This window comes from Cebus imitator, unplaced genomic scaffold (genome assembly GCF_001604975.1).
Source record: "Cebus imitator isolate Cc_AM_T3 unplaced genomic scaffold, Cebus_imitator-1.0 Scaffold15, whole genome shotgun sequence".
Lineage (NCBI taxonomy): Eukaryota > Metazoa > Chordata > Mammalia > Primates > Cebidae > Cebus > Cebus imitator.
In genome coordinates, this window is record NW_016107330.1 from 7,904,590 (window position 1) to 7,922,111 (window position 17,522).

The 17,522-nt window shown below is 54.6% G+C and overlaps 1 protein-coding gene across 12 annotated transcripts in view; it reads left to right on the plus strand.

The window, feature by feature from the left end:
* ARHGEF10L (Rho guanine nucleotide exchange factor 10 like) overlaps nucleotides 1-17,522 on the plus strand; it is a 180,052-nt gene that overhangs the window by 133,191 nt on the left and 29,339 nt on the right. For all 12 annotated transcript variants that reach the window (XM_017505635.2, XM_017505655.2, XM_017505625.2 and 9 more), the window contains 4 exons: nucleotides 3,122-3,208; nucleotides 4,340-4,566; nucleotides 7,083-7,237; nucleotides 15,168-15,316. In XM_017505635.2, the coding sequence (XP_017361124.1) occupies nucleotides 3,122-3,208; nucleotides 4,340-4,566; nucleotides 7,083-7,237; nucleotides 15,168-15,316 (618 nt within the window). The remainder of the gene's footprint in view (nucleotides 1-3,121; nucleotides 3,209-4,339; nucleotides 4,567-7,082; nucleotides 7,238-15,167; nucleotides 15,317-17,522) is intronic.

Genomic DNA, 17,522 nt, shown 5'->3' on the forward strand with positions numbered 1-17,522 from the left:
TTTCTGTCTCTCCCAGGACCTTGTGTCTCTTGAGAATACAGGATGTAGGCCAAGCCCTGACAGATCAGACCCCCGTGGTAAAGTCACAGATTGACCAGTGCCACCAGGGTCTCCCCAGAAGAAACCCCCATCCAGGTGGGGAGCTTCTGCCACCTCGAACCTGGGGAACCAGGGTTCGCAAACCTCCTCAGTGGGAGCTCTTGGGGCCCAGGAACATGTCGCCAGAAGCATCCTCAGTCCTGTTGGCTCTGGCTCAGTGTCTCCTGAGGAGCACCAGGGCTAGTGGAGGGGGGAGAGTGGATCTCTGTGGGTAAAGGGTCTGTGGAGCCCCCAAAAGCCAGAGCTGAGCCTGTATGGCCCCACTTGCTAGGCCTCAAATCGCCGTCCCAGTCTGCCCGCACCAAACCGCACCACCAGTTCCGACAAATGTGCCCCATCAGCTCTGTGCGGGCAGCCTGATGAATTAGGGCCTCGGAGTACCAGGGCCCTGTCCAATTACTGCAGAAACAGATGTGAGTGTGTGGACTGCTGCCCAGGCCCCCTGCCAGCCCACCACGTTTCCAGGTGGTTTTGGGGCAGGGGGGCTTCCAGCTCTGGCCTGGCCTCATGACAACCAGTGGCCCATCCTTTTTGTCTAGGAAGGGCTTGGGCTGGGCTGAGGAAGTTGCTGGCCACAGTGTGGACAGGGTTAGTTCTCTTGTACCAGTGGATGAGGGTGTGTTGGGTTCTTTCCTTTAAGGGATAAGAGGACTTGGGGCAGGAGGCAGGAATAGGTCTCGTCTGTGCTGACAGTGGTCCCTGCCCATGCTGGGCCACACCAAGACCTTCTGACTCTAGGGAGTTGGCTGGGAGGGTGAAGGAGCCTCAGCAGGGGCCACCTGCCTTGGATTTGATCCCAACAGTGTGACATCAGGAATCCTGCCTCAGCTCATGCTATCTTAAACTGGGGTGGTCACAGCACCTCCCAGACTGGGTCACCATGAGGATTAGAGGCTACAGTTCTGGTCACATGTTTAGCCAGTTGCATGGGGTATGTTCAGCGCTCAAGAAATGGAAGCAAACACCTGAGGACACCTTGGTCCCCAGGAAGGAGAGGACACTGGAATCTATTCTGCGGCATTTTTGAAGGCCTGACTACTGGGGTGTTGAAAGTTCTTCTTGGACCCCTGGCTCCATCCAGGGGAAGATGCTGTCCCTGCAGGGGGGGCAGGAGGGCAAGGAGGGCTCAGCGCAAACCCATTCCCCTGGCGGTCAGTCTCAGAGCCTGCCCGGGGACAGGGCCTTGGGGATGGGGATGAGAGTGCTGCCTGCTCTTTGAGATGCTTTAAAACTCGAGCACCTTGGGGGCCTAAAGGGTATAGCCCAGACCCAGAGGGGATCTGTGGCCATAGGCCAAGGCTCACCAGCCCATTGGCTCTGTGTTGACCTTCGCTGACCTCAGCCAGAACTGCTTGCTGGCCACGTACCCTGTCTCCTGCTCATCCGTGATTGCCCTACCCTCATCACATTGCTCTGATGAAATGAGATAATGTGTGTGAAGTGCTAGAATATCCCATGGGAGGCCCTTGGTAAGCCTTAGCAGCTGCAGGGTACTGGGTACCTGGCCCTGGGCTGGGGGCTTTACACCTTCCCTCTCCAGTTCCCATGGCCATCCTGAGAGATGTCAGGGTCTCTGCTCTGTGGGTGAGGACGTGATTTGTTCAGTACCATCCAGAGAGTAGCTGCTGAGCCGGGGCTGAAGCTGGGTTGGCTATCCCCAAAGCTGCTCCCCTTCACAGCCTCCCCTCTGCACTTCTTCATAGGGTGCCTTGACTTTCCAGCTTCCTGGCACCGGCAAGACTTTTAGAGCCAGGGCCTTGCCTGTGAAGGAGCCATTTGCGTTTTTTCTATCATCTTTGACCTGGCTCTGTTGACTCAGCTGACATCAGGGCCCACTGGAGTTGCCATGGAAATGGCTGAGCCCGGGCTGCCATGGTCCCGTCTCTACCAAGGGAGCGGAGAGAGCTTCAGCCCAGCAGAGAGTGCACCTTCAGCTAGATGCAGCCACCAGGAAGCAGAGAAGACAGGGAGTCCGGAGGCCAGGCTTAGCGAAGACCCTGTTCTGAATGCGAGGACCCACTTTTTCAGTAGGCAGAGCTGGGGCCCCCGAGTGCCGAGGCCTCTGGTGTGCAGCTGGGCTTCTGGGGTAGAATTCAACCAGAATAGAAAGAGCCCTGAACCAGGCATTGAAGGTTTGAATTCTAGCCCTGACTCTGCCACTAACATGTGTGACCTTGAGCCAGGCACGGCCCCCTCTGAACTTCAAGTTGGTATCTGCTAAATGAGGAGGCTGGAGGAGGTGACTTCTTAGGGCCCTTGCCCATGGCTGTTAGAAATTTTGTGAGAATATTGTCACAATGGGGCTGGGGCTGGCTGTGGTCTTCAGCACCAGCAGAGGGCAGCAGCTGCCTGGAAAAGGGCCCAGTGGCCGGCTGCATCCTCCCTCCGGCAAGATCTGTCTCCACTCTGTCTCCTCCTCCTTCAGTGTGGCCCATGAGAGGGCCAGGCCATTTCCTAGAATTGCTGTCCTGGCCAGAGAGAGGGACTGGCCAGGTCTAGCTCAGGAGACAGGCCTCAGAGAGAGGCCACCCAACATGGGATCTGGGGCAGCTGATTCGGGGGAGCAAGCGGAATGTTTACTGGTGATAGCGGCGACAGGCTGAGCCCTGGTTTCTGTGTGTGGCCCACACAAGATGCCCAGCCCTGCCACTCATCTCCCTTGTGGTCTAGTGTAGTCACTGGCCTTCTGTGACCCTCATTTCCCTGTCTGTAAAATGAGGAGGGGTGGGTGTTAGTGGCTTTCAGGAAACCGTACCTGGAAGCTGCTCAGTTCAGAGGCCCTGGGCTGATGGAGTCTCATGCAGGCCTCTTCTAGCCAGGAGGCTCTAGGAGTGGAAGAACAAATGTGAGCGGGTAGGAACTGCCTGGAGAAGCAGGCACTTGTGAAGCATGTTGCTTTCCTGGCCTCCACCCACAGGGATTCTAATCCAGGGAGAGTTGGATGGGGCCCAGGAATCTGCCAAATATTGGCATCTGGGCACCTCGAGGATTAACCCCGCATGCACCATCTCTGTCTCTGCAGCTTGGGGGCCTGGTCCACAGTCCTGTCAACTGTCCCCTGCTGGGCTTCTCAGCAGTCAGCACCTCCCTTCCACAGGGCTACCTCTGGGTGAGTCACCCCTCTGCCCAGCTGGGCATTGCAGCCTCAGGACAAGAGTGGGGAGAGTGGCACCTGGGAGGGGCGCTGGGGACAGTAGCTGCCTGCCTCATCTCATGCAGCTTCATCCAGCAAGGTCTTCCTGGGAATCTCTGGGGCCAGACACTGTATTTGGAGTTGGGAGGTGCGACCTCATTTGTAGCAACAGAAAACCAGGGAGCAAATAAGAGAGGATGCCTTTTGCAAATGGTGACAGGGCAGAGAAGAAAGTGGAAGGGGAGCTGTGCAAAAGGCCTGGGTCTCAAAGGAGGCAGGGCTGGCTGGGGGCACTGTGCAGAGGGCCTGGGTCTCAGGATCTTCACTCCTGGAGTCAGGAGACAGGGCTGGCTAGTGCCCTACTCATGCAGAGATTCCAGCCCACCTTTCTATCCTTGGGCTTCCTGGCAAAGCCTCCCTTGATTCAAATGAGGTACCCTCCACCATGTTCCTTGTGCTGCAAATTGTGCCCTCTCACTGCTGCTCCCCTTCTGAGAGTGATTTGTTTCTCATCGTTTCCCCATGCTCTAGCCCGTGGTATATCCAGCCGTCCATCATCCGTCCATCTATCCACCCACCTATCTATGCATCCACCCACCTATCCGTTTATCCATCCAACAAGAATATATATTTAATCCATCCATCCCTCTACCCACCCATCCATTCACCTCTGCATCTATACATCCATCTGCCCATCATCTGTCCACCCATCCATTCATCTATCCATCCATCCAACAAGAATATATTGAGTATGTATCATATGCTGGATACAGAGGTATAACAATGATCAACACAGAGAAGGGCATCTTAAAGGGATGGAGTAGATGTTTACTTTATATTGGTTGAAATGTACCCTGCAGAGGAGGAAATAGAAAGCTGACTATTTAGTCCACCTTAGCTCCTTACCTTATTTCCTGTGGGCCCTGAAGCTAATTTGTTGCCATGGCAGCTGGGGATAAATGACCTTTGTGACTGCAGGATGTGTGTGGGCAGGAGAAGGGATGCTTCTCTCAAGGGATGGGGTTCTTGGGAAGACAGTGCTGGGGTTCCTCCTCTGCTCATTCCTGTGGTTCTCACCTGATGGCCTCTCTGGGTCTCTGCTCCCAGGTTGGGGGCAGACAGGAAGGCGCAGGGGGCCAGGTGGAAATCTTCTCCCTGAACCGGCCCTCGCCCCGCACCGTCAAGTCCTTCCCACTGGCATCCCCTGTGCTCTGCATGGAGTACATCCCAGAGCCGGAGGAGGAGGAGGCAGAGAGCAGAGATGAGAGCCAGACAGCTGCTGACCCCTCGGCCACAGTGCACCCAACCATCTGCCTTGGGCTCCAGGATGGCAGGTGAGGGGCCTGGGAGGAGGGGTGAAGGCAGCCTGTGCAGGGCTGGGCAGTGGCTAGGGACTGTCCCTGTAGCTTTCTGGATCTGCCTGTTGTCCACCAACATTTTTTGCCCCTGGTCTCCAGGAAGGTGGGCACCAGAGCTGCCCATGTGGGAGCCAAAGAGTTGGGAGCTGCCTGCAGTGCAGTTGACTGGCTCCTCCCAGGCAGCATGGCTCATGGAGGGGCATGCTGGCTCTGCTGTCAGCCAGAACTGGGTTTGAATTTTGGCTTCCCCACTTCCTTGCTCTGAGTCCCTGGCATTCATTTAACCTCTCTGAACCTCAGTTTCTCATCTATAAAGTAGGGACTAGAATCCCCTGACGCAGGGCTGCTGTGAGAGCCTGCTGAGACACAGCCACAAGAGGACATCAGTTCACTTAGCTGTCACTGAATGTTCACCGTCTGTGGCCCTCATTCCCCTTGCTAGGCAGGGTGAGGGTTCCAGGTTGTTTCTAGATCAAGAGGTCACTACTGGCAGAGGGGTTGCCCTCTGTAAGACGTCTGGGGCTTTGTGAGTCAGCAAAACCAACTCGCAGTCAGAAGGCCCAGGGCCAGCTGTGGCCTGTGAGGGATGGGTAGACCACCTTCCGTAGCAGAAAGGGAGAGGGAGTGTTCATTCCATGCACTGGGAGGTGAAATTGAGGATCAGTGAAGACCTGAGGTGGGCTGCACCCCTTAGAGTCCAGGCCTGGCACTGCCGTGTCCTGTCCTCCCTGTGTCCCTGTGCGTTCCACCCACTCCTAGAGAGCAGGAGACGAGGTGAGAGCATGTTTCCTGAGCACCTACTGTGTGCTGCCAGGCGGTGAGCCTCATAGCCACTCCTCTGTAATGCCAAGGTCTTCCCTCCCCTTTCCCACACAAGAAAACGGAGCAAGGAGCAAAAGCTCAGGTTACCAAGGCCAATGGTAACCTTGGCCTACAGCCAAGTACCCAGCCAGAGCCTAGACCTAGTAAGGGCCTTTCAGAACATTCTTATTACTCCTCCAAAAAACCACATGCTCCTTAAATAATCTCCCTCCATTCTCCTGCACCCCACTCTGGAAACCACTAATCTACTTTCTGTCTCTATGGATTTGTCTCCTCAGGACACTGTATAAATGGATTCACATGCTATGTGTTTCATGTAAATAGGCTGATACTCTATGTACATTTCATGTAAATGGACTTGTGCTATGTACATTTCATGTGAATAGACTCATGTTATGTACATTTTATGTGAATGACTCACCCACTGTGTACATTTCATGTGAATAGACTCACCCACTCTACAGATTTCATGTGAATAGACTCACATGCTATGTATGTTTCATGTGAATAGACTGATACACTATGTAAATTTCATGTGAATAGACTCAGGCGTTATATACATTTCATGTGAATGACACATTCTATGTACATGTCATGTGAATAGATATGCTATGTATGTTTCACACGCTATGTACGTTTCATGTAATGACATGTGCTATGTACACATGACTCACTATGTACATTTCATGTGAATGGACTCACACTGTGTATGTTTCACATGAGTGACTCACTGTATGTTTCATGTAAGTGACTCACACGGTATGTACATTTCATGTGAATGACTCACTGTGTACATTTCATATGAAGGAACTCACACTATGTATGTTTCATGTGAATGGACTCACACTATGTACGTTCATGTGAGTGACTTACTATGTGCATTTCATATTAACGAACTCACACTATGTACATTTCATGTGAATGGACTCACACTATGTACGTTTCATGTGAGTGACTCATACACTATGTACATTTCATGTGAATGGTTTACTATGTACATTTCATATGAATGAACTCACACTATGTATGTTTTATGTGAATGGACTCACACTGTGCACGTTTCATGTGAGTGACTCATACACTATGTACATTTCATGTGAATGACTCATATACATTATGTACATTTCATGTGAATGAACTCACACTATGCATGTTTCACGTGAATGCCTCACTCTGTGTGTTTTATATAAATGGACTCAGATGCTCTGTGGCCTTTCCTGCCTGCTTCTCTCAGCATCATGCCTGCAAGGTCCATCTGTGTAGCATGTGTCAGTGCTTTGTTCCTTTCATGGCGGTAAAGTAGGATCATTGCCCCATTTTACAGAAAGAACTGAGGCTTAGCAGTCCAGGTTCTGTCAGACTGGAAAGTGGCACGTCTGGATTCAAACTCAGGTTCATGTGACCCTGAAATAGCTCTCTCAGGACCTTTATTGTGTTGCCTCTGGAGCCTCCCTGAGTCCTGTTCATGACAGAGGCCACAGAGGGTACCATCCCAGAAAACCACAGAAAAGTGAGCTCCTGCATGGTGGAGCTATGGCCTGGCCACACAGCAGAAAGGCATGGCTGAGAGGGAGCAGCTCCCTGGCCCCTCTCACTAGAGGGGTATGGGGGTAGTGAGCAGATGAGAATGCTCAGTGTGTCACGACCTCTTTTCTGACCTCTCCCCGCAGCATCCTGCTTTATGGCAGTGTGGACACTGGTACCCAGTGCCTGGCGACCTGCAGGAGTCCAGGTCTGCAGCCCGTGCTCTGCCTGCGTCATAGCCCCTTCCACCTGCTCGCTGGCCTGCAGGATGGGACCCTCGCTGCCTACCCTCGGACCAGCGGTGAGGACTGGGGAGAATGGGGGGAGGGAGGCAGTCCTGGATGCCACCTGGATACCAGATCCTCTACCAAGAGAGAATAGAGGAGGTTGGGTAGGTATGAATTGGGAAATCTCGATGCCAAGGGGATTTGGAGATCCCCGAGCCCCACTGAGGTTTGATAAATGGTTTCTCACACGTGAATCCCTGCTGGAATAGGGTGCTCACTATATGTGGGCAGCGAAGCCTGTTGGCAGGAGACTCTAGTGGGTAAGAGAGGTACCCGCAGGTCGGAGAGACCTGGCTTCCCATTCAGGCTTTGCCAGATGAGAGCTGTATCCCTTGTTGAGTGGCCTCTGTTCGTTGTGCCTGGGGCTCTTCATGAGAATAAGGGTAGTGCCCAGTACTCATGGGTCCTGGAGGGTTAGACGACTCCATGAAGGCAAAACATAGGGCCAGGTCCAGGGTGCGCTCAGTGAAGTCAAGCATTTCCATCTGGGTTGTTTTATTGAGCCATCCCTAGCACAGGTAACGATGTCAGGAGGGCAGGGAGGCAGGGCTAGCTGTGTTTGGGCTGCTGTGCTCCAGGGAAGGAGTGAAGTGCTGAATGCATGAGTGTTACCTTAATTCTCGCACACCCCTGGAGAATTTCCTTTGCTTTACTGGGATGATGCTGACTGGGCATCAGATGCATCTTGTCCCCAGCCATGTGGAGTACTGTGGTCCCCATGCCCTGGGCTTGTTCAGCCCAGTTTGATAAAGGGGGCTGAGCAGAGAGTGTAGGCGGCCCCCAGGCCCCTAGAAGGGGCAGAGGAGCCTAAAGGGCCAGCGGCATCTCTTCTCCCCTCTTTTCCGCCAGCCAGCCTGTGGTTGCTGCGTCATCGCAGCCTGTTACAGGGTTATAAACGGATATTTGTACTGAGCTGATTTTTTTTTTTTTTTTTTTTGCCACTTGGCGCTGTGTTGGTATTTTTAATTAGCTTTTGATAAGGCATTTATAGTTTTTAATTAAAGGGGGAAGAGGGAGGGAAAAAACCCTTTTCACCATTAGACAGAGCATGCGTGTGAATGTAAATACGGGCTCAGATCTGCTGAGACTCAGAGGGGAGTTCTAGAGGGACCACTCCCGACCAGCTCCCATGGAATACTGTGAGCCCGGCCTGTGCCACCCTGGCCCTCTGGTTCCCAGCTTGGGTGGCCTTTGGCCCATTCCCTCTCACTGCTCGACTCACCAGTTTGGGCACCTGGGTTGGGAGGGGTGAGGCTGCCATGACAAGGACCACAAATGGCAGATACATACAGCTGCATATCCTAGAGGCTGGAAGCCTGGGGTCCATGTTTGGAAGGGCCACATGCCCTCAGAAGGCACTAGGGAAGGATCTGCTCTGGGCCTCACTCCCAGCTGCTTTGTGGTTCCTCACCTGTGGCAGCAGAACTCCAGCTCTGAGTGCTGTTCTCCCTGGCTGTGCGTCTGTGTGCAGATTTCTTTTTTATGAGGATACAAATCATTGGATTAGGGACTTGTCCCTCTCCAGTATCAACTCATCTCAACTAATCACATCTGCAGTGACCTTCTTTCTCAAGGAGGTCACATTCTAAGGTACTGGGGGCTGGGACCTCAACATACAGATGAGGGGGCACAGTTTACCCCAAAACAGGATGCTTGAGGTCCATCCATTGGCTTCCAGCCTGGGGTTGGAGCCTGTTCATTTGTCAGAACCAGAAGAGCCACTGGGGACCATCGAACCACACGCCCTCCTTTTCTGGATGGGAGCAGACTGTCCAGAGCCCCCGACTGAGCTGAACCTGTACCTTGTACCCTGCCTCCTGGGCTAGAGCTCCCTGCAGGTGGGAGGGGCCTTTGGCTTGTCCAGGTAGAGTGGAAACCATGGGGCCTGAAGGCTAAGGCATCCTTCTAGCTTTCCTGCCTTGCAAACATTTGTACACGAAATGCTTTAAATGCTTACTGAATGCCTGCTATATGCCATGGACACAGTGGCAAGCAAAATGGACAGGCCGCCTGCCCTCATGGAGCTTACAGTCTACAGAGGGAGAGAGAATCAGTAAACAAGCAGAAGTATCAGATTATACATGGTGCTGAGGGCTCCTACAGGAAGGAACTGGTGTTGTGTGAGAGCCTCACCACCCAAATGCGGGATGGGGTGTGCCACAAAGGCCTCCTCGAGGAGGGGCATCCTGAGGCTGAGATCTTATGATGCCAAGCAAGTGGAGAGTTGGGGGAGTGGTGTTCTCAGCAGAGGGAACAGCACGTGCAAAGGCCCGGAGGGAGAGGATGCTTGATCTGCTGGGGGAACCCAGAGAGGAGGCTGTTTTGCTGGACAGCTGGAAGAGGAAGTGGCACTAGGCATGACCGGGGGCAGACAGAGCTGTTTGTGAGGCTGTCCAACTTGTCTCAGTGTCGGGGCAGAGAGGTGCATTAGACATGGCTGGGCACTGCGCTCTTTCTGGCTGGTAGACAGAAGGGGAGGCAGGTTGGTTGGCTGGGAGGCTGAGGCAGCCCCCTGGGCAGGTGAATTTGGTGGTCACATTCTCCCTGAGAACCTGCTCTCTGGGTGTCCAGTTTGGATCTGGCCAAGGAGGCCCCTGGGAAAGGGCGTGCCTTACCTGGTACCCCCACTCGCACTGGTGGTATCTTTCAGAGGTGGCCCAGGCAGGCAGCTGGGTTCTCAGGACCTGCTGCACGGTGTGGGGTGGGTGGGATTCGCCCCATCACCTTTCACCTGGATTACATACAGCCGGGTCTGGAATCGTCCACCCGGTCCGTGACCAGCTGTAGGGCTGGCATCAGCTTGGCCCTTGTCCAGATTCACTCAGGCCTTGGATACCCCTCAGATGCTCCCACCCATCCCAGCAGCAGAGCCCAGGCTTGAAGCTGCACCTGCATCGACCTCCCGGGCTCTGTATCAGCCTCAGAACCCACTGTGGGTGCTCCTGGTGGTATGGAGCATCTAGGGATTGTGAAAATCTAGATACCTCATCTTCATCCAGAAGCAGGCACTCCATGAGATATTTGCTGGTGTTTGAAGTGACAGCTTCACTGTCCTGCCAGGTTAGGCTGAGACCAAGACTGGCATTCCTGCTAAAACTGGCATTCCTGGCCATGCTTTGGCTTATTGCAGAAGGATAGGACCAGACATATATTAAGCAAAATAGGCAGAAACCCACCTGGGGACTTAGCTTAGTCCCTGAGATCCTATGGAACCGGCAGCTGAGAGTTGACTGTGGGGACTCCAGGGAGACCAGGCCACGCGGAGGCACAGACTGGCAGAGCTGGAGCGGCCTCAGAGTCCCACCTGCAGCTGAGAGATGGTGACATTGAGGCCAAGAGCAGTGTGGCCATGGCAGTCACTCTGCTGCCCTCAGGAGCATCTGCTTGTTCTCATTCATTCATTCACTCATTCATTTGCTCAACAAGCAAGTGCTCCTGAGGTGTCAGGTTCATAGTAGGGTGCTGGGGCCTGGAGCTGAGCCAGGTGGTTTCTCAGCCCCAGAGCACACTGTCCCTGCCTGCGTGCTGCCTGGGCTCTCCCCTGCCTCTGAGAAGACACAGGGGCATTGCCAGGCCTTGGGTGGGGATGCGGGAGTATCCCTCGTTGGGCACTGGGGCTGTGGTTCAGGGTACCCTGTGAGGAGGCAGATGGCATAATGGGGAAGGGGTGGGTTGGGCATCAGACTGCTGGGATTGAGTCCCCACTGTGAGAGGTTGGGCCTTTATTTTGCCCCTCTGATCCTTGGTTTTCTCAGCTGTGAAATGGGGGCACGGACAGCCCCACTTTATAGAATGATTGTGAAGGGTAGACACAGCAATTCCCATGAGTGCTACGACAGACCCTGGAGGATTGGTGCTTCCCACGTGTCCCCTTTACCACAGTCATCAGCGTCACGGTCGTTATTTACTGTCACCAGGCAGGGGCTGCCCTTTGGGCCCCTCTTAGCTGTGATGTCTTTCACTCTGGGATCTGCTGGCTGGCTCCAGCCCAATCTTGACCCCTGAGGGAGACCTTGGGGCCTTCTCCGCTGCGGGCTGAGGGAGGAGGGATGCCAGCCTCCTGAAGGTGCCTTTGCTGAGACAGGGCCCTCATCTCTCTTCCGCTGGCTGGGAGAGCTGGTTTCCCACCCAGATGAATGGGCTCTCATGCAGGGGCAAGCGTGTGTGTGTGTGTGTGTTCCAGAACATGTGTGTGCTTACCCACAGCCACTGGAGGGTAAGAGGGGGTAGAAAGAGTGGGGCTTCCATCAGGCAGGGGCGGCTCTCACCAGAACTCACTGCAATTGCATTTGTGATCTCAGAATCACAATGTGTGATAGCTGGAAAGAACCTCAGAGGACAAAGTTTTGTCCTCATGGTACAGATGGGGAAACTGAGTCCCGGCAAGGGGAAGTCTCTTTTTCAGGATCTCACCATGGGCCCTCTAATCAGGGACTCCTGTCTGGTGTCACCCAGGCTGGAGTGCAGTGGTGCGATCTTGGCTCACTGCAACCTCTTCCTCTGGGGTTCAAGTGATTCTCCTGCCTTAGACTCCTGAGTAGCTGGGATTAAAGGCGTGTGCCACCATGCTCAGCTAATTTTTGTATTTTTAATAGAGATGGGGTTTCACCATGTTGGCCAGGCTGGTCTCAAACTCCTGACCTCAGGTGATTCACCTGCCTCGGCCTCCCAAAGTGCTGGGATTACAAACGTGAGCCACTGTGCCCAGCCTTTATAAGCTTTTTGATCCAACAATATTAGCATTATTAAACTTGATCACAGTTTGTCATTGTGCCCTGGAGTCAAGACTTTTTAGAGGATTTCTGGAGGCTCCCAGCAAACGGAGGAATGGCATTCATGAAGTCCTCAGGGTTTCAGACCCTAGCTCCTACCCTAGGCTGCCACAGCAAGGCTCTGTTCCAGGGGAGTGAATGCAAGGGGTCCTGTGGCTATCAGTGCCAGATAGAGCCCTATTTTCTAGTTTTGGGAGTGTTTTCTCAGCATCCCTAGCTGCTTTTTCCCTGGGAGGAGTCCCAGCCCCCATCTCAGCCTCCATTTTCTAGTTTTGGGGGGTGTTTTCTCAGCATCCCTAGCTGCTTTTTCCCTGGGAGGAGTCCCAGCCCCCATCTCAGCCCCCATTTTCTGGTTCTGGGGGTGTTTACTCAGCATCCTTAGTTGCTTTTTCCCAGGGAGAGGTTCCAGCCCCCATCTCAGTCATAGCAGCCTTATTAGGCTCCAGGTTCCAGCCACAAAACACTACTCACCTCTGGCCACTGGGGGGTGCTCAAAGCCTTGCATTTTCTTGTCTCCAGCATCCCACTGGGGGCCAGCATCCCTGGCGGAGGCCTGGCCGCCTTCGGGTCACTTGCCCCTCCTAGACACCAGGCCCAGCTGCAGAGCCCTTCAGAAACCTGAGGGGGCAGTGGGGTTGGAGAAGCAGGCCAGGCCCAGAGTCAGACAGAGCCGAGTTCAAAGCCTGTCTGGCCTATCACCCCTTGGGTGTCTGTGCAAGGTCTTAGCTCCACGGTTGCCACTGTCACGTTGGTTAAGTGGAGTCAGCACTTGCTTCCACGCATGGTGGTGTTGTGGCAAATGACATCAAACAGTAAGAGCCACGGGCACAGACGCCTTTGTAGCTGAGGGAATTGGGATAGTTATTTAAATGGGCTGTGTCTCAGCCATCTCCGTTATGAGCAGGGATAATAATAGTGTCTACCACACAGGCTTGGTGGGAGTTAAGGAAGTAATTCATGGAAGGAGGGCCTGGCGTGCGGATACAGAACGCTGTGCAACAGCCGCTGTTGAGGCCCCTGACTGTGTGCCCAGATAAATATTCTTGCATATTTCACTGACTTCCTGCAACATTCGGAGAAGCGCAGGCATGGTTATCATGCCCAGTGTAAGATGAGGGAAACTGAGGTCCAGAGAGGCAAAGACCCCTGTTCAAGTTCACACAGAAGCTCTGGGGCTGAGGACGGGCCTCCTTCCCTTGTGCCCATTCTGGCTGGCTGGGCAGAGCACTCTATGTGCCTGGAGGTTGAGGAGAGTCCCGGTTTCCCTGCTTCTTAGCTGAGCTTGGAGCCTGCCCATTTTAAGTAGGGCACAAGGGCAGGAGGGGAACCTGTTTTATTGCTGGGAAAGAGGAGGGGTGGGAGGGAAAACTGGGACCAGGCTGAGCATGGGATGGGACAGGGTACAGTAGGGAAGCCTGGGGAGGGGAGGAATGGGAGTCTAGTCTGGCTCTTCTGACCACACCCCAGCAGTGGCTTCCATCACGCACACTGGGGCCTTTCAGCTTTGAAGACAGCTGTGCCCCGTCATGCCACCGAGCAGCTGGCTCAGAAGGGAAGAGTCTGCCTGTGATGGGCTGCTCTGTGCTCTTACCAGGGACCCAGTGGAGGGCTGGTGGGAGAGCAGGGCACTGGTAAGCCCACAGCTAGCTGGGTACTGCCTCCCAGTCCCCCGCCACTGCTGCCTGTCTCTCCAGAGCGTGCCATGGCCTAGGCTGCCCCAGGCTGGGCCCCAGCTTCCTCCTCAACCTCCCTTTCCCACCTAGCATTGTGACAAGACAGGGAAGCCACCAAGGTTCAGTGTGGCATCAGGTGTGACTTCTGAGGAAAAACAATCTCGGTGTGCACCGCTTGGATGCCAGGGAAAATGGTTCTTGGGTGAGCTGAGCATCCCAAGGGTGGAGAGGACCTTGCTTGGGCCAGGCTCCTAGGTCTGTCTGGTTTTCAGGGATGGCAGACTAGGCTGGCATTCACTACCTCTCAGAACATCCTCTGGATCAGGAATAGGGGCTCATGCCTGTAATCGCAGAACTTTGGGAGGCCAAGGCAGGTAGATCACTTGAGGTCAGGAGTTCAAGATCAGCCTGGGCAACATGGTGAAACCCCATCTCTACTAAAAATACCAAAAATTAACCAGGCATCGTGGCAGGTACCTATAATCCCAGCTACTTGGGAGGCTGAGGCAAGAGAATCGCTAAAACCCAGGGTGGCAGGGGTTGCAGTGAGCCAAGATCATGCCACTGCACTCCAGCCTAGGAAACAGAGTGAGACTTCATCTCAAAAAACAAAAACAAAAACAATCCTCCACTGCACTTGGCGGCCATGGTGTTTCTGCAGGAGGAAGAGATTTTGGTAAATTTGACAGAAGTGTCTTGGAGTTGGCCAGAAGAGCCGTGAGAAATCAAGATTCAGTCTAGATCAGCTACAGCCTCAGGAAAGTCCTCAGAGACAATCTTGTCAACTCCCCACCCATTCTACAGATGGGGAAACTGAAGCCTCGTAAAGGGTAGAGATGTGCCTTAGCAAACTGGTAGTAGCAGAACCAGGGCCAGACCCCAAGTTTCTCGACTCCGGGTCCAGGACACTTTCCACCATATCATGCTGCCTCTTCTGAGAAGCCTCCCTGGATCTCCCCCAGTGCAGAGTTAGTTCCTTCCATCTCAGCAGTTCTCAAGGCCCTTGTGTATGCCTGCTCATTTGTGCTTGGCGTGTCATGTGATAACTGGTGATTAACTTGTTGGTTGCTCTGACCAGTGGGGCTTCCTGGAGGGCGGAGCCTGTGTCTGATCGTTTCTGTCTTCCCAGCACCGAGTGCGTGGGCTGGTGTGGAGTAGGTGCTTACTAAGTGTGTGTGAAATGAATGAATGGGAGAGAGGGAAAGAGAGAGAGACAGGGAAAGGAAGTGGGGAAAGGGAATGGAGGGAGGGAGGAAGGAAGGGAGGGAGAGATGGAAGGAAGGATGAACCTGACTAGGAGTGGGGATGTGGGACATGAATGGTGCGGGTTGGAGGCAGACGGGGATCGCCACCATCCAGCCGGATGGAGAGAGGAAGGCCCTGAAGAGTGGGGAGAGGGGGTGTGGGGCTCTGCTGAGCCCACTGCTGCTGGCCTGTGTTCCCCCGGAGACCTGCTTGCTGCTCTTGGCCCCTGACCCGCCTCCCCTCTCTCCCTGCAGGAGGTGTCCTGTGGGACCTGGAAAGCCCTCCCGTGTGCCTGACTGTGGGGCCCGGGCCTATCCGTACCCTGCTGAGCCTGGAGGATGCTGTGTGGGCCAGCTGTGGGCCCCGGGTCACTGTCCTGGAAGCTACCACCCTGCAGCCTCAGGTACCACCCCATCCTTTGGCTTGTGGCCCTGGCGGCCTGCCTCCCTTTTGCTGACCCTTTCTTGCCTCCACCCCGGTACCGCTTTCAGTGCTCAGTGGTGTCTCAGGGATCGATTGGACGGAGTTTGTCGGGAAGCAGAAGGGGCCCGAGGTCCCTATTGGACCCCACATCTTCCTCTGCCACACGTTGCCAAGGCTACCAAGAGCAGAAAGCACCCAGCCTTACTGCGCTGTGGCCTGGATCCTGAGTTGCGTCTGTTGCTGTCTGTGGAAGTGGGACTGGGTTCCCTGTCCGTGGACTGGTACCCAGGACTTGTACCCACGGAGCCCGGGCTGTGCTGAGGGTGTGGCCAGGGTAGATGCAGCCATCCTGGAGGCTGGGCTCTTCAAACCACATGGAAGGGGAGGCTGCCTGGGTCTCACCTTCCTGGTTCCAGCACCGTCCTTGCCTTGGCCCCCAGCATGAGGGACTGGTCTGGGGGGGCTCATCCCTGGCTCAGCCTCCACCCATGCCTGTCACTGACTGACAGCACTGCCCACTCCTGCAGTCCATCCTGGGCGTGAGACTCAGCCTGATTCCCCAGAGTATTTTGGTGATGTTTGATTTGTTTGGATTATTGATCGGAAAGAGTCGCCACCAGGCGCAGAGTGCAGCCCTCCCAGGGTGCTTCCTCATGAGGGGCAGTCTTCCTTTGCCTACCTAGTTCTCTCTCTTGCAGCGGTAAATCAGCTACTCAGCACCTAGGGGGAAACACGGAGTGGAGTCCTGGGACCTTAAGAACACAGATGATTGGGGCTGGGCTTTAGATGACACAACTGTCATTTGACAAATGGGGAAACTGAGGCACCGGCCTTATGGATGAGCTCTGAGACTGGCGGCTGAGTCTCGGGGATGCGGCCTGCCCCTTTCCCTGGCTTGCTTTTCTGGTGTTGTAGCAGCACAGAGCTGCTGTCCTTGAATTCAGGCCAGCCTGATCGTCTTCCAGTTCTGCCACCTGTACCTGGGCGCCTCTGTGCTGGCCCCCAGGGGAGCACAAGGCTTCTAGTCTATGATGGGAATAAGTGTCCCGTTCCTGGGGTCCTTTTCCTTACTGTGTCAGTCAGCATTCTCCAGAGGTACAGAACCAGTGGGACAGATGTGAATGTGTATATGTGCATGTACCTGTATACATATGTAGGCATGAAAAGACTCATTATAAAGAGTCGGCTCATGGGGCAGTGGGAGGCTGCGAAGCCCCCGCGTCTGTGAACAGCCAGCTGGAGACCCAGGCGAGCTGCTGGTGTCGTTCAGTGTGAGTGTGGAGGCCCGGGCACCTTGGAGCCGGTGCGGTGGTGTGCGTTCCAGTTCAAAAGCTGGAGGACCTGGGACCCCAAAAGAGCTGATGCTTCAGTGTGATTCTAAAGGCAGGAAAGAACCGGTGTCTCAGCTGGAAGGTAGTTAGGCAGGGAGCAATTCTTCCCTCTCAGCCTTTTCCATTCAGTCTTCAGCGGTTGGATGAGGCCTGCCCACACTGGGAGGGCCAGTGCGTGACTAAGCCTGCCATTCCGATGCTAATCTCACCCGGAAACACCCTCACAGACACACCAAGAGCCATGTTTAACCAAATGTCTGGGCTCCCCATGGCCCAGTCAAGTGGACACACAAAATTAACCATCGCTCATGAAGGGAGATGATGCTTGGAAGCCATGATACCTGGCCAGTGCCAGCCTGGGAGAGAACTGATCAGTGGCTCTTCCTGGGTGCTGGGAAGGGGAGGTGGAGTTACCCAGCCCAGCTCATTAGACGGGAGGGAGAGGCAGCGCCATGTGCAGGGTTAGACGGGAGGGAGAGGCAGCGCCATGTGCAGGACAGCAGGTGAGCTTTTGCTCCTTTGAGGAGCAAGGGCCTGGGGGCTGATGGTGACTCCTGGGCTGGGCCCCCCTTCATTGGGTTGTATGAGCTGCAACTGCTCCACTCATGTCCCGGACTGGCCCTGAGGACCTCTGACCTCACTAGTGCTACTGGGCTGGGCCAAGGGCCAGTGAGACACCAACAGGAGGGGAAACTCCTGCCTTAGCTCTCCCCTCCGTCCCCTTTCTCCCAAGAACATCTGGGGCAACTGCAGCCACAGACTCCCTTTCCAGCCCCTGATTCATGCTGGGGCTTCCCTGCCCTCCCCCCAGCCCACCCCACCCAATCCCTTCCCAGCCCCTGGTTCGGTTCACAT